We start from the raw sequence: 26,594 nt of genomic DNA, 5'->3' as shown, positions 1-26,594 counted from the left end.
TACTCTACTCTCTGTTATTATCTATGCATAAGTCACTTTAATAACTCTACCCACATGTACATATTACATCAATTACCTTGAAACCGGTGCCCCCGTACATTGACTCTGTACCGGTACCCCCTGTATATAGCCTCGCTATTGTTATTTTACTGCTGCTGTTTAATTATTTGTTACTTGATTAATTTTTGTAGGAATTTTGGTTGGTCAAGGGCTTCTACACCTGTTCTATTCGGCGCATGTGACAAATAAAATTTGATTCAATTTTTTTTCTTTGACAATTGTTAAAAGTAGTCCTTGTGCATGGAGTTGTATGGTTTGTTTAACTTTGCAATCAACGTTTTTTTGTTTGGCATACTTTTAAAATGAAAAATCGGGAGTCTCAGCATCATTCTGTTACTGTGCAATTGCCCTCGTGCTAATGTTTACTACTCACAACCCACATCAGACAAAATCACAATTATTCTTGTCCTGAAATCGTAAAGAGGAGGATTTTAACTTAACAATATAGGGTGATTGTGGTGATGCTGTGTTAGGTTGTTGAAAGCTACCACAAACACACACACAAACACACACACACACAAACACACACAATGTCTATGAAACATATATAACAGCTGATTGACTTTTCATTATTTTCCATGAATTATTTGTCCTCAAACAGCTGCTATGATATCAGACATAGAGTAGTCATTATTTCAGCTTTGTGTCAATATTATGACTGTACTCTATACAAAGCACCCCTCCAAATATCTGGAGGCAAAATGTATGTAGTAATCTGTTGCCAATCCTCCTATTTCACCCTATGGGCTGTTTCTCATCTTCAATAAAACATGCATCGCACATTTCCACCTGTTTTTGAAAACAAAGCCTGTATAAAGCTGATGTGGTGACATCCGACTGTTTCAGTAAATATCCAGGTTTGTCTTATAAAAAGAGTAACCTTATTGCACTGAAGTTTGTGGAAGAGCTGTAGATTTAGATGGCTCCGTGACTGCTGCTTCCGGCTCAATAGCATGCATGGCAAGATGGCGACCGTGTTAATATAAAGTGAATAGTATCAGTTGTTGTTTATGTTATTTGACTCCAGTTAGAAAGGAAAGCCTCCATAGCAGAGTATGTGTTTGCAGAGGCCTTTCTTTTGACTTGGATGGCTAATATTTGACTTTTGAGGATAGGCCCGGGCCCCTTGTTTAGACTTGTCACTACGGCCACTGATCCCAGCTGGATAGTTGAGTCATTTTCAGAACCTTAAGTAACGACACATACTCACCGTGGATTTATGTAATCTGCCCAGAGACGCAGCTTCCCGCTGCTTTCAGGTTGGTGGGTGTGTGTGTGTGTGTGTGTGTGTGTGTGTGTGTGTGTGTGTGTGTGTGTGTGTGTGTGTGTGTGTGTGTGTGTGTGTGTGTGTGTGTGTGTGTGTGTGTGTGTGTGTGTGTGTGTGTGTGTGTGTGTGTGTGCGAGTGCTTTTATTTGGCCCTTCTGAGAAATAAAAATAAATACATTCATATATAAAAAAATAAAAAATAAAAAAATCATTGTCTTTCAATACACACATACAGGACAGTATTTTAATTGTTAACAAAAGTGGTTAATTAGCTAATCACCATTTACTAGGTTGAGAGTTTAGGACTACAGTATAAAGTTCTGTCTGCAAAAAGATGATTCTGAGATAATTGTCGGATATCATAAGGTGAATGCACCAATTTGTAAGTCGCTCTGGATAAGAGCGTCTGCTAAATGACTTAAATGTAAATGTAAATAATTGTCTTTTAAAGTTCCGAACCCTCTTTGGTTTGAATGGTGTCAGCGATTTTTATTGTGTATACTTTTGAACTTAACAACATGAATTGGGATGTTTAGAGTACTATATATAGTTAGAGAACATTGAACAGAACAAGGCAATGTCTAACTTAATTTTGATTAAAATGCAGATAAATGAAGGAATATCTGATGTCTCGCAAGTGGATATAATAATGGTTTTCAAATAAACAGTCTTTGAAGGTATTAGCAGGGAAATAGCATATGAATGTGTTTTGTAGAGATGTCCAGATTTCCTTATCTTTACTTTTCCTATGTCCGACAAAAGCGGCACTAGAGGGTGGTAATTGGGAAGACGAGGATAGACAGGGGGTATGAAGAGCACCATTTGTGACCGATAACGGCAGCAGCAGAGAACATAATGGTATTATCATACATCATCGATTGTCAGCTGATAATGTAATATGGATTGGATAGAGACCATGGTAACCAAACAGAGATGTCGGTGTTCTCTACATTCAGTGCACTGTCACAAAACAGTACAAAAATGAGTGTTTCTTATGGGACTTATGGGCCCTTCCCAACCATGCAGAGAGAAAAATAGAAAAAGAATAGAAATATTTAATAGAAAGGTTGTTAAAAGCATACTGTATCTGTTTTGGTCCGAAGAGCTGCTTGCTGCCATAGCTTCTTGGATGATTGACACACATTTCCCCCTGGTTGGTTGTTGTTGGCTGCTGTACTCCATTGGAGCATTTTAGTGTCTCTCTTTTAAGTGTAACCCCAATGAAAAGAGTAGGTAAACACATGAGAGAGAGAGTGTCAACATTTACTGGGTGGTTACAAGGACAGAGGAACATGCTGAACAAATAAAGATGGAAGAAGGCATATGCTGACAGATTGTATTCATTAAACTGGCTAGCGAACCTGTTCTCTCTTTACTTTGTCATTTGAATCAGCCTCAAAATCAAATCAATTGATTGATCATTTGTTCAATTCCTCGTGGATGTATGCCCGACACAAGACTTAACAAGTCTTTTCAATCGTCCTTTGGCACCTGCCTGTTTCTTAAGACTTGTTCACACTGCAGACCCCCTAGAAATCCCCATCAAAATCCATCTAAGATAGAGATATCTGTTTTTATGCATGGGCTGCATTTCAATCCACCGCATCCACCAATGGCTGTGGAAGGTGGCTGAGCTACAGCGGCGTTTGTCAGGTCTTGAGACATCCCGAGAATCAGTCATCAAACTAATATGAATCGCTCTATGGAAAGATGAGACTCGCACAATGGTGTTTTTCTATTTCTATGACCCCCACAAGCGTCACGGGACTCGTCCGAAGTCGGTACTGCTGATCCATTAACTTCTATCTGTAGTCTGAACAGTTTGGGCTCTATGGAAAGGTATGACTATCACAACCATGTACATGTCGGTTGTTTTGCTCTCCAAGACTCGGTAGCCCGGTACCACAATATTTTTTTATGGAAGTAGTTTAGTGCCCCCCAAAATTTTATTCTGATCTTTCTTATATCTCTCAGATATAGGACAGACACTTTAAAACAAACTTCCTTTTCATTTGTTTTTTGACTATCTGTTTTTCCATGTATGAATCTGTTATTCAATTTTGCCGGGCGATACCTAAAGGGGTCCTAAAATTCAAAATCAAATAGATAGGATAATTTATCTTTAAAAAAAATTGCATATGTTAGCTTAGGAGACAAATAATAGTCTAAAAACCACTTAGGGCAACTAAGTCGCATGGCCAGGAATCTGACTTGAAACCTCTTACAAAGGTGGTTTGAAATGTGGCTTGAAGTATCAGACTCCATGTGTTCTTTGGCTGTTCAAACTGCAGTAAAAAGAACAGATTTGAATCGGACATGCAAAAAAATTGGATTTGAGTGACTTCAAACTGCCAATGTGGACAAGGCTTTAGTCCTCCAGTGTCCCTTTGGCATGCGGATAGGTTCCAGAATGCTTATGGTGTGTGTGTGACTAATGACTCCGGTTAAATGGGATTGCAGGAATTGTTGAAGGTACTGTAGGATACATTATTATCAGTGATGAGATCCGAGCTTTGCCTTTCGTACTTGAAAAACGTCACATGCAGCTGTTGACTGTCTTGATGACTTGTCATGAAACTGCAAAGACTGCAATGATAGCCTCTCCATGTTGTACTGTATTGATATATACATTCTGGCATCGGGTGACATTGGTTTTTAAAGGGATGTCCCAAATGTCCATGACGTCGCGACACACACTCGGAGACTCACTACCGTTGTAAACCTGAGGGACTACTGCACCTTGGTCGCTCATTAGATTACAGAGGAATTAGTCTCTGTTGTAGATTTAGGACACAGCAAAGGGGTGGATTTGGCCAGATTCATCTCTTTATAAAGAGATAAAGGCAGATCTGCTCAGGGGGTGTAATCTGACTCCATGCATTAGGCTGTGATCTTGCTAATTCAGGCCGAACAAATGTAGCGAGCCTAGCGTAGATCTGGAAACAGCAATAATATAATTTGTTTGTGTGCAAGTCAATGCCTTTTGAATTTCTATTGATCACATACATTTTTTTAGATGACATTTTACATTTACATTTTAGTCAGCAGATGCTCTTATTCAGAGCGACTTCACAATTAGTGCATTCCTCTTAAGATAGCTGGGGCTGGATGAAGCAACCACATATCGCATTAGTAGGAAGTATATTTTCCCTCGATAAAGTAGTTCTCAGCAATGTCAGTGCTAGTAGGAAGATCAAATGTTTTTATTTTTTTTGGGAGGGGGGGCATTTAAGATATACTCTATACGAGGCCATTTATTATTCAGTAATGATTCAAATAGGGTGGGGAGGGGGTCTTTCAATCTTGACTGACATGGCATCTCATGCGGTGTTATTACATTTCTCATTTTGAAGCAAGGCACCAGGTGCTGTGTTCTCATAATGTAAAGGTCATGGGTGCCTTCTCACCTCACTGAGGCATTTCCTTGTTCCTGAGTTGACAAACTCATCTCCGTCAAACTCCACATTAAAGAATGACATACAGGGCATTCGGAAAGTATTCAGACCCCTTGACTTTTTCCACATTTTGTTACATTACAGCCTTATTCTAAAATGTATTCAATTGTTTTTATTCCTAAATTGATTAAATCGTTTCCCTCCCCTTCTCAATCTAAACACAATCCCCCGTAATGATAAAGCAAAAACAGGTTTGTAGAAAATGTTACACATTTATAAAAAAAAATGTATAAAAAATATTACATTTACATAAGTATTCAGACCCTTTACTCAGTACTTTGTTGAAGCACCTTTGGCAGCGATTACATGCTCGAATCTTCTTGGGTATGACGCTACAATCTTGGCACACCTGTATTTGGGGAGTTTCTCCCATTATTCTCTGCAGATCCTCTCAAGCTCGTTCAGGTTGAATGAGGAGCGTCGCTACACAGCTATTTTCAGGTCTCTCCAGTGCTCTTCAATCGGGTTCAAGTCCGGGTTCTGGCTGGGTCACTCAAGACATTCAGAGACTTGTCCCAAAGCCACTCCTGCATTGTCTTGGCTGTGTGTTTATGTTCGTTTTCCTGTTGGAAGGTGAACCTTCGCCTCAGTCTGAGGTCCGGAGCGCTCTGGAGAAGGTTTTCATCAAGGATCTCTCTGTACTTTGCTCCATTAATCTTTCCCTCGATCCTGACTAGTCTCCCAGTCCCTGCCGCTGAAAAACATCCCCCACAGCATGATGCTGCCACCACCATGTTTCACCGTAGGGACGTTCTTCCAGACGTGATGCTTGGCATTCAGGCCAAAGAGTTCAATTTTGGTTTCATAAGACCAGAGAATCTTGTTTCTCATGATCCGAGAGTCATTTAGGTGCCTTTTGGCAAACTCCAAGCGGCTGTCATGTGACATTTACTGAGGAGTGGCTTCCGTCTGGCCACTCTACCATAAAGGCCTGATTGGTGGAGTGCTGCAGAGATGGTTGTCCTTCTGGAAGGTTCTCCCATCTCCACAGAGAAACTCTAGAGCTCCCGCGATTGCTCAGTTTGGCTGGGCGGCCAACTCTAGGAAGAGTCTTGATGGTTCCAAACTTCTTCCATTAAAGAATGATGGAGGCCGGCCTCCCGAGTGGCGCAGCGATCTAAGGCACTGCATCGCAGTGTTTGAGGCATCACTACAGACCCGGTTTCGATCCCAGGTTGTGTCACAACCGGCCGTGACTGGGAGTCCCATAGGACCGCGCACAATTGGCCTAGCGTCACCCGGGTTAGGGGAGGGTTTGGCCAGGGGGGCTTTACTTGTCTCATCGAGCTCTAGCAACTCCTTGTGGCGGGCTAGGTGCTTGCAGGTGTTTCCTCCGACACATTGGTACGGCTGGCTTCCGGGTTAAGCGGGCGAGTGTTAAGGAGCGCGGTTTTGGTCGGTCATGTTTCGGAGGATGCATGATTCGGTCTCGGAGCTCTACGACAATTCCTTCAACCTCATGACTTGTTTTTTGTTTTTTGCTCTGACATGCATTGTCAACTGTGGGACCTTATATAGAGAGGTGTGTGCCTTTCCAAATCATGTCCAATCAATTTAATTTACCACAGGTGGACTCCAATCACATTGTAGAAACATCTCGAGGATGACCAATGGAAACAGGATGTACCTGAGCTCAATTTCGAGTTTCATAGCAAAGGTTCTGAATACTTATGTAACATGGTATTTTAGTTTTTATATTTTAGAAATGTGCAAAAATGTCTAAAAACCTGTTTTCACATTGTCATTATGGGGTATTGTGTGTAGATTGAGGATTTTTTTATTGAATCCATTTTCGATTAAGGCTGTAACGTAACAAAATGTGGGAAAAGGGAAGAGGTCTGAATACTTTCCGAATGCACCGTACATAACTACACCATACAAATGTTCCTTGTTTAAACTTAAAAAGATGAGTTACATTCATTGTAATATACACGTTTGTACAACTTAACATTTTAGGTCAGTGGGGTTAACACATTTTATTGTAGTTAAAACACTACGCTTTAGCGCTGTAGATCGACATAGAAATTGAGCCCCGAAAAGTTGTCTGTGAAATTTGTACCACTCAACCAGTCGCCTGTGATAATATGCCTGTGTTCTGAGGTTTTCATGCTGATAATATTTTTACTTTTATCGATAGCTCTATTCTACCACCAAACTCCATGGAGTCGGTGACATTGGGAAAGCCCTACTGTTATGTGGGCCACATCGATTAGTTTTTTTAGCTTTTAGCTCATGTGGCTTGCCTTGCTCGTCATACCCAACAGCAGTTATCTCCCTTGCCCTGTACTTTATGCTATCGTGATGGGGGGTAAAGTCGAGTTACGTATCGCTATGTTATTTTTGATAATATCGCAATATTGTTTTTGCGCTAGTCGGCTGTACCTGCACCAAAACTCCAAGTATTTTCCCATCATAGCTTGTTTTCCATCTTATTTTTAAATAGTAAGCCATTTTGTTTTCAGCACTTTTATACCCATGATTGATCTAAACTCATTTTCTCCTGCTCTCTGTCACTCTGCAGCAGACATATAGTGAGCAATATATTTGGAACGTTGAATCGCAATAAAATTGCAGTATCGAATCACAATACATATGGAATCGTGAGAATCGCAGTACCTATTGTATCGGCACCTAAGTATCGTGATAATCTCGTATCATGAGGTCCCTGGCAATTCCCAGCTCTAGTACACTTGATGTGGTAAAGTGTCTGTCCTCTTTCTCAAACGTGCATTTAATGTCTCCAGTTACTGTGGCTGGCAGTGCTTCATGCACTCCCTTTGTTAGCCATGGGGCTAACCGCATCAGTCAGTTTGGAGTAGCGACAGTTGCGTGTCATTAGATTTCCCTCTAGGACCGGCAGCAGCAGAGTCCCAGATCAATCAATAGGATGTCTACTACAAGTGTAAATACACAGTGGGAATGCACACACAGAGGCCTTATTGGAGCCGGAAGGGCTTCAAGCATAGGCCCCTAATGCGGCAGAAAAAAGCTGCTTTCTGTACGAGCCACCTTTCACACTCCAACACATATAGCAAGGACGTGCATGCAGTCGTAGAAGGCTGATGGACACACACACACACACACACACACACACACACACACACACATACACATACACACACACACACACACACACACACACACACACACACACACACACACACACACACACATACACATACACATACACATACACACACACACATAGATACTGTATCTGTGCGAGTCCACATGAAAACATGCATCCCCTCTCTGCCTTATCTGGGTGGCTCAGACCGTACACACTGGACAGCATGCACACAGCAAGCCTATTCAATGCCAGCTAATGTTGTGTGCTAACCTGTGTTATTTATTAACATGTGGAAGGGCAGGGTTTACCCATTCCCACCAAAGATACGTTTGAGTGAGCCCTGAGAATGCATGACACAATACGAGCTGAGGTATTTGATAAACTTCCCTCTCAACACATAAGACACGTCTCTGGAGTTGGCAGCATGTCCCTTTTTCATTTTCAGGGAAAATCTAATATGCTCTGAGGCCTAGGAGAACATGAGTCGTCAGTTGGCATCATGTCAGTTTGCAAAACACGCGTTTTGGCAGCAGGAGCCCCCACAGACCCCCACAAAACGAAACAATACTATTTTGGTTTCAAGGGAAATGGGGGATTCCAGACCATCTGGTGCTGTAAGCCAAGGTCTACCTCTAGGCTAACACTGCAGTGTTATCATACTCACTGTTTCTGAAGTGGGGGAATGTGTTATGTGGTAACAACATACCACTAGGTTAGACCCTGATGGGTGGGACAAGCTCCTGCAGCGTAAGCGAGCATGCTTCAGCGTGTCACACACACACATACTTTCACTCACTCACTTATACACACAGAGTGTACACACACACACACACACACACACACACACACACACACACACACACACACACACACACACACACACACACACACACACACACACACACACACACACACACACACACACACAGGGGTCTGCTGTGAAAGGTCGCCATTCCCGTTTTCTCTTTAAATGCGAGGGACATGTGAAAAGCCAGCTGTACGGAGAAAGGGAAAGTAGCGGAGAAAGGGAAAGCTCGAGTCAGAGAGGGATGTTGCAGGGCTTCCAGCACCATGTCGGCACGGCTGTGGAATGTTAGACACAGAAGGGAGTATTCTACCTCTCATACCATATATCAATCATCAAGCCTTCCAGTAGTGTGAAGCAGAAGGTGTTGGCCTGGGAAAAAAAATTGTCTGCTAGTAACTGAGGCTTCAGGACCTGAAGAGATTGAAAACTCCCTAGTAACTAAGGCTTCAGGACCTGAAGAGATTGAACACTCCCTAGTAACTAAGGCTTCAGGACCTGAAGAGATTGAACACTCCCTTGGCCTAGAGGAGTATGTAAGGAGTTTCCAAGGGAGGTTTCTTCTGACACTTGGAAGGTGAAGTTCAAAATGGAGGGAAAGTGTTGCATTTAATAACCTTTTACTGCAGTGGGCTAAATTAGGGTCACACAGAATGTTTCCTGGTAGTCATAAACAAATCTTTGAAACCAAAGTATACCTCTCACACACATGGTTATGGGCTTAAAAAAAGAAGGCACCTGTACCATGTCAGATATAGTTGAAATGTATTACATTTTGAGTTTGCATCCCAATGTTACACTTTATATACATCACAGGAGACTGAAATATAACAAAACTGTTTGACATAGAAACACCAGATTTTCTGCAAGTTTAAAAAAAATAATGTTGATTAATTATGAAATTAGGAAAATAACATTCCACCCATGAGGCCACTAGAGGGAGATTTGGTCATTTGATTGCAAGAAAGGCTACCTATAGTAGAACACTCATTTCAAAGTGGAATTTGTTGCCATGTCTCTCCTTTTAAAACGGATCTCCTTTTAAAACGGATCCTTTTAAGTCATAGGGAAAGAGGCAGATGTTTAGGTTCCATGTTAGTATGCTTCCCAACTGGAAGTGGTAAAGCAGAGGGTTGGGTTTGGCGTGTCGTTAAGGCCTAGCTTTGGTACCAGAGCAATTCAAGATGGCGTCACACTCGCGCTCTACACTCTCCCGGGGTCTTCAGGCTTTAACTGGGATTGAGTTTGATGTTCTTTTACTATGTGTTTTATTTCTCCCGCGGTCACGTTCAGGTTTCCATTATGAAATAGGAGCCCTTCGAAGGCCCTGTGGGTATTTAGGCAAAGGGGAATATTCCTCTGCTAGAACTTGGTTGTCTATGGGCATAGTCATTTACTTGCCTTAGTACATGCCGGATGAGTTTGGATAGAGTCTGATAAATAGCACAATATCCACATAAATGTAAATCACAGTTCAGTTAACTTTTCCGGCAGAAAGCAATCGATAGTATCGACACAGCAACTGTTCACATTTCCTTGCTCATACAAAGAGGTATTAAAGTAGTCATGGCAACGTGACTCAATACACTCTAACCCTTATTTAAACTTTATAGCCTTTCTATGAAGCATTAAAGAAAGAGTTCTAGCTACATGAGTGTTTACCAAAGCTAGCTGGCCAACTAATCGATCCTGCAGTGAAACTACAGCCCAGGAAGACATTTCTCTGATGTTTTCATACTGTTCCTGGTTGGTGGACTAGCCTAGCGACTACAGCTAGCGAATCAAGGACTCTAGGTTTATTTACACACATTTACCCATGTTAATTATAGAGCGCCTGGCTGAAAATTAACCCTCCACCCCATCCACAGGTGTGTTAAGCTCTACACTCCACACGCTTGACTATGCACATTTGTAGGCAGTACTTTCTGTTCATATGTTTATACTGTATTGTCATTGGAAAATATCGTTTTTTTTGTTATGTTCATTTAAAAAGGTATACGGCTAGTCTATACAAATGTCCCACATGTAACTAATTCAACATATTTTTGGGCTATTTTTCTGTCATTTCATAAAGGCTCTGGTTTTGTCTGAATCGATCAACATTTACCTGTCATTCATGTCAAAGAATCAGCTTCACAGCCATCCTTACCTCTACAGAGACAGAGCTGACCAGCATTCAGTGACTGAACAGGCCTGGCTGTGGAAGAGAGGAGCCAGCCAGGCAGAAAGGGGTTTGAAGCTGGCCTCAGAGCTGTGGCTGCATGGCAGGCCACTCAGTCACACACGCCCACATGGAGGAGAGGGGGGGAGGGAGGCTAGCTGTCCAGACCGCTATGCTCTGCTCTGTGAAAAACCTACTGCAGAGGAGTCTGACCGGAGCCAGAGTCGTGACTGAGCACTGTTTGTTTGTGTGTGTGGCTGAGTCGGTCTGTCTGCCTGTCCGCTTATCTGCCTGTCTGTTCAAAAGCTATTGAAAGCTGGCCATTGTTTACTGGTGGTACTGTAGGGGCTCGAAGTGTCTACTCGAAGTGTCTACTCTGTAGTGTCTACTCTGTAGAGTAGTGTTTACTCTGAACGTCTCTTCTTTTTCACAGAATCGCAGAATAGCTTTTGATACTGTGTAAAAAACAAAAAACAAAAGGTTGACTCATCTCACTGTTGGGTGTCTTCAGTCCTTGTTACATGTGTGTTGGCAGTGGTTCGTAAACAAAGATACCGCATAAACATTTCGGTAACATTTTACTCAAGGCCAACTGTTGTAACGCATGAAGATGCTGTCGCAATGCAACGTAAGACTTTAGCATGCAAGTCAAGTTGTTCTACAAATACAAGTGACCAAGCTAAAACGGTGCGTAGTCAGGTGCTATCAGATCACAAACAGATGTCAATAGCTCCGGCGCTATCCACTGTTACCTAACACCGGAGGCCAGCCAGACTGTTAAAAAAGATAGTGTGTCTGTCTGTCTGACTGTGTCCCAGTTGATTTTGTGCCTGTCAGAAGAGCGACAGACTGGGGGCCATATATTTGATTGACCAATCAGCATAGCCTTTAAATCATCCTAATGCCCTGAAGGAGATCGTTAACAGGAGGGGCAGTGTGTCCTAAATCATGGGGTGTGTTCATTCGGCACCAAACAGCAGAAAACAGACTGAAACAGGGAAGGATTACCAGGACTTGTCCAATAACAAATGCTCATTTTGGTTTTCTGTTGCAAAATGTTTTCTGTTCTATGCCCTAATGAATACCACCCTAGCTGCATTTTGGTTTGTCTAGCGTGGAGCTGCCTCCCTCCCTACCACAAAGATGGCCTCCCATGTCCTGTTTAGCTTTGCATTGATGATGTGTTGTAGGAACTTTAACTCAAAAGAATGCCTCCGTTGAAGAAGCGACATTCTGTCAGTTCTAGGCCTGTAGATTTGTTTTTGTGGCTGTGTTTTTGAACATCGTTTGGGTATGTTGTTGATTTCAACATTCTGTTTCTGGGTATGTCGTCCCCCCCCCCCCCCCCCCCCCCACACACACACACACACATGATGTATCATCATCATAAGTCTTAGACAGGTCCTCAATTAATTATCATACATACGGCATCATTTTTTTTAAACGTAATGTAAATGTAAAATGTTGTGTGACATGTAAATAGCATAATTTAAAAAACGATACGCTAAACACCCACAAACAAACCAAAGTCAAACAGTCATCAAAGTGTGGGACGTTGTAGCAGAGAAGACGAGCTTCGTTGTTTGTAATGAATTCTGCGGCACACCCTAGTTACACACGTACATGCTCACTGTTTGTTGTCCTTTTTGGCAGCTCTTGTACGGCTCCACCGTATGGTGCAGCCTATCACGTTCCCCCAGCCCCCACCCAGTCTTTGGGAAGGTTGAGGGAATGGCAATGCGGCTTGCCACATATCTACTGTGAACTCGACCGACTCTCTGTGTCCTTCCCTCCGTCATCTAACTGAAGTGTGTTATCAAGCTCTCTGATATCTTTGCTAGCAACGTTGACGTTTGTATCTCTCTGTCAAACTTGCTCTCATTATGCTTCTCTGTTTCATTCTAAGTCTGTCTCTCTATCTGCTATTTTTCTATTTGTTTTTGGTGAAGCGATTCTGTGATTATGCGGTGCCCTTGTTGAAACAGCTGAGCTGGATAATACTACTCTCTGGGTCACCATCTGCCTCTCATACTGTTGTTTTATCTTTTATTGAGTGACTTCTTTGCTCTGTGACTGAACGCTGAACTATTGTAGCCCACATGTTGCAGGGGGAAACTCCCATCCTGCCGTAGGCCTAACTCCGCGTATAGATAGATCTAGACCGCTATTCTAGCCACCATGTTGCATCAGCGGGGGAAAAATCTTCCAATGATCCCTCCCTGTATAGACCGTTACCTGATCCCTCAGGAGGAATGCTGCTGGGCCTTTTGGGACGTCCAAATCGAGATATAAATCAGCTACTCCGTTTGGCAGATAGTATATCTCTGAAGTGCATCTGAGCCGCCATATGTGTAGGTCTGCAGAAGAGCAAATCCCCCACCACCTCCTAAACCCCTGCACGGGTATGAACTTGAAGCCCGAGCCCTACCTATGCCCGCGACGTTCAGGCCCTGTCCTACCCAGGCCCGATTTTGCTTCTGCCCAATTTAAAGCCCAGGCCCTGCCCGAAAGCCGAGATCAGAACTAACTTTCTCTGTTAGGAAATTCATTAGCTGCTCCTCTCTGTCTGCCACTCGCTCCCTGCGCACTTCTCGTTCTGCATGGGCTCTGCTCATGGCGACTCTGTAGCGGTAAGTATCCATAGCAACGGCTCCGCTCGGGCTGCTCTGCTCATTGACGAGACATGAGAGAGCCGTTAGCTACTTTTGCTCACTCTAAACAGACAAAACTCAAGGAACATTATTATTTTCCGTGAAATTATCTCTCCTGTCTTATATTTGATAAGGTAGAAGCACTTCTGACACCATGTTCTGATCTTAGTCAAATATCACCGTACAGTGCGGCAGAGCACAAGCAAATGTCTCAGCTTCAAAATGTTAGTGAACAATTTAGTGATATCCGAGCCCAGCCCGTACCCTAGTTGGTGATGAAAAAACAGGACCTACCCGGCCCTAACCCTATGTATAATGTCGGAGTCTGTCGGGCTCTGGTCGGGTAGCAGACCTCTGCCACCTGCCCTCATTGCCATGTTGTTGACCCCCAGTTGTGGTCATTCTAATGGAGTGTGGAGCAGGGTATGCCAAAGGAAGCCCAGTGTTGGTGGATTACAATAATAAAGGAAGTAGTTCAAGACACTTGGCTATGGCCTCTTTAAATCTTGCCTTGCGCCTCAAACCAATCCAAAATCATTTTTCAAATAAAGATATTCTGAAGCAAGGTATACATTTCAAATACAGTGACACATTTTGTGTAAACCCGGGCCACCAACAGGCACAACTTGATAAGGTACAGAGTATGCCATTTACTGGATATTGATCATCTCTGGCCCTTACTGGACACCTTCAGGCCATCATGGCAGGTCTCTTGCTGCATGACCAATTCCCTGGCTGGCTGGCTCAGCCTCAAGTGGACCTGACCCAGCCAAATGACCTAAATAACACAGGGGAAAGGAGGGCACGGCCTGACCGGTCAACCTGCTGTCTCCTGGACCTCACTGCCCCTCACAGGGTAGGACAGCCCCCCTCCCCACACGAGATAGGGCACGTGGATAGACCTCTCGGTACAAACAGATTTCCGAATTACGCCATTTCCCACGTTTAATATCCTCGGTTGGTAAACACTCACAGATGGTGAGCTTTAATAATGTGTTACCAAGCAATCTTTTAAAAAAAGAGAGAGGGGAAGAACCGAACCGCTATTTTTACAATATGGAGGTCAGGCCTGGCGGTAAAGGCCGATGATTGATTTACAGCGATGGTCACTTTTAGCTCAAGGGGTTATAGGGGTTATATAATAACAGATACCGCAGGAGCTTCGTCACAAGCCCCCGATATGAGATACAGACCCTCCCTCAAACGGCTGGGTCTGGGAAGAGAGCAGACATAGAGGATGGGGGGGGGGGGGGCCCGTCTCTGCTGAGTCAGAATTCTCTCGCAGTCTGGGAGGCTTTCTCTTTTCATCCCTCTCTCCTTCTCACATATACTGTATCTATTATCACCGTATTGTAACAATCCTATTGATACTCTCAACTAGTCCATTTTCACCTGTGCTAATGTCAATTCAGATTACCACCCTTGCATAGATGAAATGCCTTATTTGGTCCAACTCCCCCAACCTACATAACCCCTGCCTTCAATATAGCCAAAGCGCTCCATTAAAATATAGCTAAAGCACTCCGGTATGGGACAGAACTTTAATTAATGATTAGGAATGTAATCTACAGTTCAAGCCCAGTTTTATATGGGTCAACTCACTGCACCCGTGGTATGGATAGGGATGGGGCTGTATGGGGGGGCATAAATAGACCAGACTCATCCCCTTGGTATCTGTCAAGTAATTGCATTCTAGAAATGCCAACGTCTTGGGCTGCCAGCGAGCTGAGTGCTCCTCTCCTCGGGAGGTGCGATCAACGCGCCTGTTGAGGCATATTTTTTTCAGAAGGCAAGCTGTGAGTAAAAAAAACACGGAAAGCGGGTTAGACTTGTTTGAGCAATTTTGGCATTAGGCCTACTCATTTCAGTGTTTATACAATTGGATCAGACCTGTTCTTCTGATCAATTAGACTTGTTATGGCTTGTTATTAGGGAAAAACACACCTATAAACATTTAATTGGTTGTGCGTTGTATGCTGAGTAAAAAGGACCACCTGACTCAACACATCAATCATATGATATATTGATTCCTTTTCAAAAGATATATCACCATGTCGAGAAAGGAGAGAAAAGAGGGAGAATACCGTGTTGTTCTGTTGTGATGTATAGCCTTTGAGGTCTTCAATGATAGCATGTCATGTCAGATTTCTTTATATGGATGTGTAGACTTCAGGGTCACTCACTGGAATGCTTGGTCAAGCCTTGGGTCTGAAACCATAGTCGTGCCTGCAGCACTGCTCAAAGCATCCTCTCAGCACGCACACAGTGGCATCAATCTCAGAGAAAGTCCACGAGAAAGAATATCGAGAAAGCTATTTGACACCAAACTTTTCTAATGTTGTCGTCATTCTTCAGAGAGTTTCACAAACTCTGACTAAATGAACCAAGTAGACCCGATTTTCAAGGATTAGAAATAAAGAAATGTACGATTACAAACGTCTACAGCACCTGACAGAAATTTCAAAAATTATGATAAAAGGGAAATCTTAAACCATGTTGATGAAATCAATTGATCATGAATCTTGATATAAGATACATTAAATCCAGGAGTTGTTTTAATTTTTTTATCTGGGTCAATGAAACAAGGCTCATAAATCTGGTACCCCTCCAAAATAAACACAAGACATTTCAGACTGAGTCAAGTTAACTCATCTTGACAACTTCTCTTCTAAGTGTTACTCAACACCACGCAGAAGCATCAGCAGACGATCTGCACCTTGTTCTGTGGCGAGTTGCCGTCCTTCTGAATGTCACTGTCGGTGCGTCGAACAACCCGCCAACAACAAGGGCCGCTTTGTAAAGTGGCCGTCTGGCCACAGGGGAACTCTCCAGCGGGGTTAGTGCGGACACGTGTTCTCCTCTACAGAACGGTGTCGTCAGCCTCCTCTAAACGCAGGCCGGGTCGAGTTGACAGGATGATGGAGAGTTGCAGTGGAGGGAGACAAAAGTGCTTCTTGTATGCAGGGCCCAGCCAGGTTCGAGTCGAGAGCTTTATCCGAACATTCTCTCCAGTTTCCTCCAGTCTGGCCTTCAATGTTCACTGTCTGGTCTGGCGGGAGAGGAGAGAGGAGCAAAACATGCCCCAATAGTCCTTCAGAGGGGTGTGGTCTCAAATGAAATGACCTTGTAGATAAATGAAGGATAAATGAACAAACCAACCACTGACACCAATATACATGATTAGCGTAGCGTGGCAATATACATGATTCGCGTAGCGTAACAATATACATGTTTAGCGTAGCGCAGCGATATACATGATTAGCGTAGCAATATACACGCACGTCTTTTTTATAGACTTTGTTGACATTTTATAGCATACTGTTGAACGTTGACTTCAAATCCATTTTGAAACAGAGGGTTGGAGGATATGTACATGTCTCCTTTGATAACACTGGGTTCAGAGTAAGTGTATCCTGTTATAGTAATTAGCATTAAATGCACTAGCATTTTCCAGCTGAATGAAAGCTTCCTATACAGGCTTTAGCAGCAGTTTAGTTAAATGTGCCTACTCCAGTAAAACCCTGTTTTCCCTGTCCTCCCAGACTCCTGCTTTGTTCCCTCTCGGCTACGCTTTGAAAGTGACTACAGTTCCCTGGCTCTAATGACAGCTAATCCTGTGTCACGGCACAGGGGGGAGGCAGGCCTCAGCCCGACACCACAACCAGGGAACTAGCATCTTCTTCAGTGGCTGTCAGTCGGCTGGCTAGGCTTTTTAGCTGAGGAGATGCTACAGTTAGGGAGACACTACAGTGCAGGAGATCTTGCTACAGTTAGCGACTAGCAAGTTAGTTAGCCACTGAGTCGCAATGTTATGTCGTGTTGTGGAACGATAACTAGTGTCATTGTGTGAAAGTTCTGGAGACTTTTGTGTTTGGCACTGCACTGTAATGGGTTGCTGAAGTCATGGTAAGGGTCTTTGCGACATGCACATCTACTATCTGGGATTGATTGGTGATGTATTTGTCTCAGAGGGCTAAATGTGTGATATTTTCCCAGAACGACGGAGTAGATAGCGGTGGAATGCATTCACCATAATTTCAAGGCAGGAAACGTCAGTAAGTGTTTGTAAAGTAGGTGTCCTGTGTGTGTGGTGTCCTGGGGAGACTCAGGAGCACTAAGAGTAAAAGCAATGCATAGGTACGAGAGAAGTCGTGACTGCTGCATGTTTAGCTAAATTTGCAGCTCTGGTCTGGATCGCAAAGTGCTGAACCGACCATGGTAGAATCAGCCTTCAGCTCATATGTTTTAAAGGTGCAGTATGCTGAAATCGCTCCGCCATTTGCTGGTTGCTAAGAATCTCATAGTTGGCCTAATTTCAGTTTATGTGACAAAACAAGCAATTATAGTGTAGAGAATCATTGTACCATCTAAACCGCTGTCCAATACCTTTTCAATAACCCCAAAAATGATATTTTCAGTTGTTTGAAGCTGGTGTACAAAACTGAAAGTAAAAGATGCAAAAACGAAACTTAACAATGGGAAGCATAGAAATAGTGCACTTAGTACAGATCTACCACTCCTTAGACTTGCTGTAACAGTCCTGACCTATTTATGTTAGTTTTTATGTGTTTTTGGTCAGGGCATGTGTTATGGGTGGGCAGTCTATGTTATCTGTTTCTATGTTGGTTTCGGTTTGCCTGGTATGGCTCTTGATTAGAGGCAGGTGGTTTGCATTTTCCTCTAATCAAGAGTCATATTTAGGTAGGGCATTATCACTGTGTGTTTGTGGGTGATTGTCTCCTGTGATGTCTTCGTTATGTTCGATGTATTCACTTTTGGAGCTGTTTGGCTGTTCGTTCGTTTTGATGTCCGTTCCTGTTCGTGAGTTTACGTTTGTCCATGTAAGTTTATGTTCAGGTTCCGTTGTACGTCGTTTTCTTATTTTGTAGTTTGTTAAAGTGTTTTGTTTCGTGACCATCGTATTAATAATAAAGATGGCATATTTCCCTGACTCCGCATATTGGTCTGAAGATCCTTCTCTCCTCACCTCGTCCGAGGATGAGGAAAGCGAAAGCTCTTACAGAATCACCCACCAAAATACAGAGACCAAGCGGTATGGGAAAAATGCTCGACGGAGCAACAAGGACTTTTGGACTTGGGAGGAGATCCTGTCTGGTAGAGGACCCTGGGCGCAAACTGGGGAATATCGCTGCTCTCGTGAGAAGAGTGAGGCAGTCACAGCCCAGGAGCGGTGGTTTAAGGAGGCAGCTAGGAGACGTGGATGGAAGCCGGAGAATCAAGCTCGTAACTGGAATTATGAGGGGACTCGTCTTGCACGGAAGCCCGAAAAGCCCGTGAGTAACTCCCAAAAATTTCTTGGGGGGGGGCTAAAGGGTAGTGGGCTAAGGGCAGGTAGGAGACCTGCGCCCACTTCCCAGGCTAACCGTGGAGAGCGGGAGTACGGGCAGACACCGTGTTACGCAGTAGAGCGCACGGTGTCTCCTGTACGTGTGCATAGCCCGGTGCGGGTTATTCCACCTCCCCGCACTGGTAGGGCTAGATTGGGCATTGAGCCAGGTGTCATGAGGCCGGCTCAACGCGTCTGGTCTCCAGTGCGTCTCCTAAGTCCTGTACACACTGTCACTTCTCCCCGTACTAGTCCTGAGGTGCGTGCCCTCAGCCAGGTGCCACCAGTGCCGGTACCACGCACCAGGTATAGAGTACGCTTTGAGAGTTCAGTGTGCCCTGTCCCTGCTCCACGCACTAGTAGGAAGGTGCTTATCATTAGCCCGGTGCCTCCAGTTCCGGCACCACGCACCAGGTCTACAGTGCGCCGGATCCGGCCAAAGCCATCCGTCTCCCCAGCGCCATCTGAGCCATCCGTCTCCCCAGCGCCATCTGAGCCATCCGTCTCCCCAGCGCCATCTGAGCCATCCGTCTCCCCAGCGCCATCTGAGCCATCCGTCTGCCAGGAGCCTGCAAAGCCGCCCGTCTGCCATGAGCCTGCAAAGCCGCCCGTCTGCCATGAGCCTACAGAGCCATCCGCCAGACAGGAGCCGCTAGAGCCGTCAGCCAGACAGGAGCCGCTAGAGCCGCCCGCCAGACAGGATCTGCCAGAGCCGCCAACCAGACAGGATCTGCCAGAGCCGCCAACCAGACAGGATCTGCCAGAGCCGCCAACCAGACAGGATCTGCCAGAGCCGCCAGCGAGCCATGAGCAGCCAGAGCCGTCAGTGAGCCATGAGCAGCCAGAGCCGTCAGTGAGCCATGAGCAGCCAGAGCCGTCAGTGAGCCATGAGCAGCCAGAGCCGTCAGTGAGCCATGAGCAGCCAGAGCCGTCAGTGAGCCATGAGCAGCCAGAGCCGTCAGTGAGCCATGAGCAGCCAGAGCCGTCAGTGAGCCATGAGCAGCCAGAGCCGTCAGAGCGCCATGAGCGTCGTGAGCCGTCAGCCTGCCATGAGCGTCGAGAGCCGTCAGCCTGCCATGAGCGTCGAGAGCCGTCAGCCTGCCATGAGCGTCGAGAGCCGTCAGCCTGCCATGAGCGTCGAGAGCCGTCAGCCAGCCATGAGCATCGAGAGTCGTCAGTCAGCCATGAGCTGCCCTTCAGCCTGAAAAGGCTGGATACCCAGAACTGCCCATCAGTCCAGAGCTGTCTCTCTGTCCGGAGCTGCCTTTCAGTCCGGAGTTGCCCCTCTATCCTAATCTCCCTCTCTATCTTCATCTATCTCTATAGTCTTATCTATCCCTCTATCTTGATTTATCTCTCTGTCCCGGTGTTATCCTTATTAAATATATTATTAAGAGAATTGTGTGGGGGAAAAAAGAGGGTGGACATTCTTTGTGGGAGGAAGTTAGGATGGATTATGGTGGGGTGGGAACCGCGCCCGGAGCCTGAGCCACCACCGTGGTCAACTGCCCACCCGGACCCTCCCCTGGACTTTGTGCTGGTGCGCCCGGCGTTCGCACCTTGGGGGGGGGGGTACTGTAACAGTCCTGACCTATTTATGTTAGTTTTTATGTGTTTTTGGTCAGGGCATGTGTTATGGGTGGGCAGTCTATGTTATCTGTTTCTATGTTGGTTTCGGTTTGCCTGGTATGGCTCTTGATTAGAGGCAGGTGGTTTGCATTTTCCTCTAATCAAGAGTCATATTTAGGTAGGGCATTATCACTGTGTGTTTGTGGGTGATTGTCTCCTGTGATGTCTTCGTTATGTTCGATGTATTCACTTTTGGAGCTGTTTGGCTGTTCGTTCGTTTTGATGTCCGTTCCTGTTCGTGAGTTTACGTTTGTCCATGTAAGTTTATGTTCAGGTTCCGTTGTACGTCGTTTTCTTATTTTGTAGTTTGTTAAAGTGTTTTGTTTCGTGACCATCGTATTAATAATAAAGATGGCATATTTCCCTGACTCCGCATATTGGTCTGAAGATCCTTCTCTCCTCACCTCGTCCGAGGATGAGGAAAGCGAAAGCTCTTACACTTGCTTTTAATGAGAATGACAGATCTATAACTCACATTTCTGTATGAATTTAGTCGGTTGCCCAAAAAGTTAGATATTGCAGCTTTAAACATGATTTCAATTTATGACTTAAGAAATTGAATAACATTTTCAAAGTGGCTTTTTGAGCACACCAATGGTTATCTACAGTTCTTCACTCTCCCATTGAGGTATATCCATTGAGATGTTGAGTCACTGTATGTTAAATAATGCTTCTCATACCAGCAGTTAGTCTGTGTGAGGCAGTCTGTCATTCAGTAGTCGACAGTCACAGGGAGAGTAGGTGCTTTGACAGATTAACAGGACTACACCAGCATACTGATTTCCCAAGCCTCATTCAGTTCCCTCCATGTTCTCATTGACGTATCGTACCGTCCCTCTGATCCTCTCCGCTGGCCTTGACTCGTCATCGTCCCTGCACGGCCGCAGTCATCAGCCATCCACCATCCGCCAGGCAGCTGTGAAACGGTGGTTCCCCACTGGCCACTTGGTCTGTGTCATTGATCCTCCCCTACTGCCATCAATGGGCCGACACACGCCAACCACCAGCAGCACATTGTGGGCCTAGAGCCAGGGGAGCCAGCGCAGGAAGGGGACATCCCCGAGAGAGGGAGAGAGAGACCAACCTCCGCTTGTCAGGAATTGATTAATACACGCTTTACATACATGAAGATACCTCCTTGTGTTTTCACAGCAACTGACCCGTGTTTTGATTGCCATGTCGCCAAAGCGCCAGCGTGACCTTTTCATTCATGTCTTTTCAATCTGTCAAACGAGGACAATCCTTTTGCTCATTACTCAATCTCCTACAGCCTTCAAACTGGCTCTAAACCGGCACTTTAAATGCTTATTGTCTTAGCACTGACAGCCTTGGCGACACGGACGGGCTGGATTGATGACGTTGCTTGGCTTGTTTGGGAGCCAGCGTCTGTCGCTCACTGTCCCTGTCTACACATAACTAGTGTCATTGTCATTCAATGGAAAGAATCTCCCACACACTGCGCTTTTTAATGCTATACCATAGAACCAATATTTCCTTATGATTGCCGATGCAGGTACCAGCTCACTTGTTGGTTCCTTCCCTCCGCGGTAGGTAGACCCATCTTTGGGCACATCAGTCCACACCACTATAGATTTCCCCACAATGTGTCATGGCACTGTAGGAGTTCTCTATTGTTAGGAGGACCTGTGTGTGTGTGTGTGTGTGTGTGTGTGTGTGTGTGTGTGCGTGCGTGCGTGCGTGCGTGCGTGCGTGCGTGTGCGTGTGTGCTTTCTAACCGCTATAGCCGTGGGCATCTCCTTCTAAAGCCAATATTTTGCTATGATGGATAAAAGATCAGACTGAGACTGTATTCTGCTCTAGTTTCCGTGGCAACCCCTTTACTCATTTTGTTTAAAAAAAAAGTCTATGTAATGGTTTAAAAGCCTGTTATTTTTAAAGTGTAATGATGTGTGTAAGATGGGGAGGGTAGACTGTGTACATATCATGCATTTTTTTCTGTGGGTATTAAAAAATGATTTTGTGTAATTATCAATAAAAACAGACAAGAGGGAATGCCCCAGGGATGGGAAGAAATTAAATATTAAGAGAATGAAATACTGAACATGTGGAATAGTTATTGATAACAGGATCAATTAATTTGAACACTGGGCCAATTTGTTATTGACTACAATTACCACCTGACTGTGTGCTTTTTCAAAATTGTTTTATCTGAACATTTTATGAACTGGAGTAGAAGTCACTAACCAACTACCTCGAGTCCGATTTAAATTGTGCCCTGAAAACATGATAAACTACTGATAACTTTATTGGGTATTTAATAAAGAAATATGCTTGTCCTGATGTGATGCCTTTTATATAGGGGTTCGATTTTGACAGTGCCCATTTGGACACGTTCCATCTAGCAGCTAGCAGCTCTCCTCTTTCCCCTCACTTTGCATTCTCTGCTTCCTCTGGACCAGAGTGCCAGGGGCACCAACTGTGTGTGTGTGCGCGTCTGTGCATGTACATTCTGTGTGTTTGTGCCTGTATTGGTGTGTGGGTGGGTGTTGTATGGCTCGGGCCTTGCTTCCTGCCCCTAGGTACACCACCAGTATATCTCAGTATGTCTCTCCCTTGCTCTCCCTTTTTCCTCACTGCTTTTCAAATACAGGCAGCACAATGAAGGTCTGAATCTGTGGTACTAAAAGGCACTCGTTTCAAAGCCCTGTTCCGCTAAGCGTCTTGTCCAGCGCCTGCTTCACTCCTACTAATGCATGCTAAAGAGGCACACGCGAACGTCTAAATGACCCTTTGAAAAGCCGGGACCTCTCCTTTACTTAGTAGATCGAACAGAAGGCTCCTCCAACGCTGACAAGAGCACATTTGGTTGCCATGAGTGCCATTGTTGTGGTGCTTCATCTGCATAATACACAATATGCAAAACGAGAACTGTTTCCTCGTTCCCTGTAGTGGGTTTAGAAGGTTGGATGGTGTACAATGGATTCAGAGTGGATAAAATATTGTAGGCTACCTTGTAGTAGTATTGGCCAGTCTGCAGCTTCGTTAGAAAGCTTGTCCAGTCTAAGAAAATATTGCATCGCAAGCCGCAGATCTCGATATGACTTCCTGAAAGGATGTGTGGTTGATTCAACACCAGAACAGATAACTATTCAAGAAAACCCCATGTGGGAACCACCTGAGAGACATTAGCATATTGTTTTATTGAAAGCTGGCCAATAGAGAGGTAGCTAGAGAAAGGAGTTAGTTACTCACGCTGGCTTAGTCCAGCTTCAGCCTTGTACATGCTAGAACAGTGTTTGTGAGGAAAGTGGATTTTCGGTGGGATTACTATTCCTTTCTAACTCTGGCTTTCTTTGCTTTTGAATCATCCCAAATGAAATTGGCAGCCATAAACCCTGACTTAAATGTTCTTTCAATCTCCTTTCCATATTATAATAACGCAGCGCCATGCATGCTGCAGGGGGGCACCATAGGCGGGTTTTAAATATGGAGGGTTCACCCCAGAATTTATAACGCCATAATTGTTTCTCAGTATTGCATCTCCTAGGCAGAGTGCTGACTTATGAATATTTGATTGGCAGCTTTGTAGCCATTTTAAATGAGAGGTAGGGTGGGGGGAGACTGAAAGCTGTATGGAGAGGTAGCGCAAATAGAGTCTGAGGTGTTCCGTATGGAAACTAGGCAAATTTATCCAGGCTGCGTCCCAAATGGCACCCTATTCTCCACATGGGTCCTGGTCAAAAGTAGTGCACTATATAGGAGATAGGGTGCCATTTGGAATGCAGACCCAGTAGTTAAAGAAGCGCAGCACAGCGCACGACAAACAATAATGTATCGCCATTGACACACAGAGGTTACAAACTTGAGTTCTGGGTGAAGTGTTTCAACACAAGTGTCGGAAGGGATAGACTATTATTCAGCATCTTTGAATGTGTCAGACAACGTTGTCTAAAATTGACTGTATAGAATTATTTGTTTGAACCAGAAGTTCCAGTTGGCGCTATACGTTTCTCATGGCTCTTCTATCCCTTCCGTCTTCCAAATAGCCTGACCCGTTTGAACCCTTTCAATATCCTCTGCCAATTAGCTATTACCCAGTAGCGTACTCTCTTCTCTGTCTCTTTTTGGTTATGTAATTTAATTAATAAGCCCTAAGCAGGTTGTTTGGGGAATGAGATGCACCCTCTTTGTGTCCTATTCAACACGTGGCAAATATACAGCATGGGGCTGCTTCTTCACTGAAAGATTCCCAACTGGAAACCTAACTCTGCTGAGAGAGTTTTATGGGAATATGTTGAGAGATGGAAAGTTTTTTGTTGTTGTCTGAATATAGCAATGTAACCAGGAAAGGCAATCTTTTATTTGATGAAAGGCAGTGATTTTCTCTCAGTTATTGATGATTCATGTCTTGGTTCATGACCTCCATTGTTTTTTATGTTTTTGACGAAAACTGGGAGGTTGGAACCATTCAAACAAAAGTTCAATCATGAGTCATGATGGGTTTTAGCTAAACATTCACTGAGAGACCACTGCAACGCTTTGGTGTGGTGTGTTGGGGGTTACTGTGTTGTGCGGCGCAGGGGAGCAGCAACCACGGGTGCTTGTAGACATTTGTCCACTCACTGTGTGTGTCTTTTGGCACTTTGACAGAAAGCGAAGCTCACCGCCAATGCCTGATGCCTTGGGGCGACAATCACAGAGTGAGTTCAGTTTGTTCAGTGAGTCAACTAAACCACAGCACACTGGCTCTTGTTTGGGATCTTGAAATATCTGCGTTGAAATAGACTATTGGAAGATACCAATATTGCAACGTTTTTAGCCATTATCGTCCGATACGATATGGCGCTACAGACATCAAGGCCGATATACAATATCGGGTGCATTGTTATTGTTGTCTGTCTCTCCATCTCTATCATTTTGTCCCACCCTTTTCTTTTCTCTCCTTTTTTTTACCTCTTGTTTTTCTATCTTTCTGGTGGTCATGCAGAGGCTGGCGGCAGTGAAAGTGCTGGCGTGGTAACTTGTCTCGGGGTGTAGATGGGAAGTGCCAGCCAAAGACTCACCCACACTCTCGGAGGGTAGCAGTTGGTGCCCTGTCAGCCATTTTCCCAGGTCAAATCCCATAGCCCATTGAAAAGGCGTTGCGCTCGGCAAGATTTCATTGTGAAATCCGTGAGATGCCAAAACACTCGAATTTAGAGTATTGGTTTGAAAATGAGCCTTTGTCAATATTGTTTTCTGAGATTGTTTGTATATGAAATAGTACTTTTGATGTCAATTATGTGTACATGGTTGAGACTTCATGGAAACAACACTTTTTCATTTCTACGTATGGAGGTTCGTTTTGTGGAAAGTTACATTCTTAATCAAAGTCACATGCTCTATCAGCCACGATATACAGTATAATGTGCCCATTATTATTATACATCGTATCTTTGTGCAGCTAATCATCTTTTTACGAAGTGACTTCTTTCTCCTCAGACACTGCACAGTCTGTGGTGAATGCTGATTGGCTGCTCAGTCTGTGGTGAAGGCTGATTGGCTGGAGATGATAATGTGGCCACAGTTATGTTGCCTGGTTTGAGACCCATAGAAAGTAGCTGCTTCCTGGGCTGGAGGCTGGCTGTAAGCTGTAATGTGATTGACACTTCCAGAGAGTCAGCGTTCCCAGGTCAATAGCAATGGGAGCATTCATCCCCCCCCCCCCCCCCCCGACACTCGCTCATGTTACTTGTGCAATGAGGGTACAGAGTAAAATGGTGACTTCATATATACACACACTGCCTAAATACATGGGTGTTATGGTGGATGAGAGAAGTGGGTCTGTGCAGTGGTTTAAATGGGCATTCCTATCAAAAGGACCTACGTGCTGAACAATGCAGTGACGACAACGACTCCCTATGCTATGCTTCACGATCTTCCGGAGTGCTCTGTTGATTCTGTATCTTTTGAGTTTGAGATAAGCCCTTACCATAGAATCGAATAGACATGATCCTTTTTATGATGGGATAAAGGTCAGCCATTTTGGTCAGGGAGTTTGTCAACCATGGTTTACCAGTGCTGTGATAAGATATTGTGTAAAATATCTAGCCAGACAGTATTAGAGGAAGGATTCCATAAATGTTTCAAATGAACTGCCAATATGGCAACATTCCATTCAAACAACGCAGTCAATCCACAGTCATACA

General features: G+C 44.4%; 2 protein-coding genes across 3 annotated transcripts in view; one reads left to right on the top strand and one right to left on the bottom strand.

Annotated features, from left to right (window-relative positions):
* Positions 1 to 2,489, bottom strand: part of LOC129835131 (B-cell scaffold protein with ankyrin repeats-like) — a 54,511-nt gene extending 52,022 nt beyond the window's left edge. The window contains exon 1 of the mRNA XM_055900531.1: positions 2,410 to 2,489. Coding sequence (XP_055756506.1) covers positions 2,410 to 2,446 — 37 coding nt within the window. The 5' untranslated portion in view covers positions 2,447 to 2,489. The remainder of the gene's footprint in view (positions 1 to 2,409) is intronic.
* LOC129835132 (protein phosphatase 3 catalytic subunit alpha-like) overlaps positions 1 to 26,594 on the top strand; it is a 107,782-nt gene that overhangs the window by 9,306 nt on the left and 71,882 nt on the right. The gene's annotated exons all lie outside the window — the stretch shown is intronic.

The sequence above is a fragment of the Salvelinus fontinalis genome, chromosome 36, assembly GCF_029448725.1.
Source record: "Salvelinus fontinalis isolate EN_2023a chromosome 36, ASM2944872v1, whole genome shotgun sequence".
Taxonomy (NCBI): domain Eukaryota; kingdom Metazoa; phylum Chordata; class Actinopteri; order Salmoniformes; family Salmonidae; genus Salvelinus; species Salvelinus fontinalis.
This window is presented reverse-complemented; position numbering and strand designations above follow the sequence as displayed.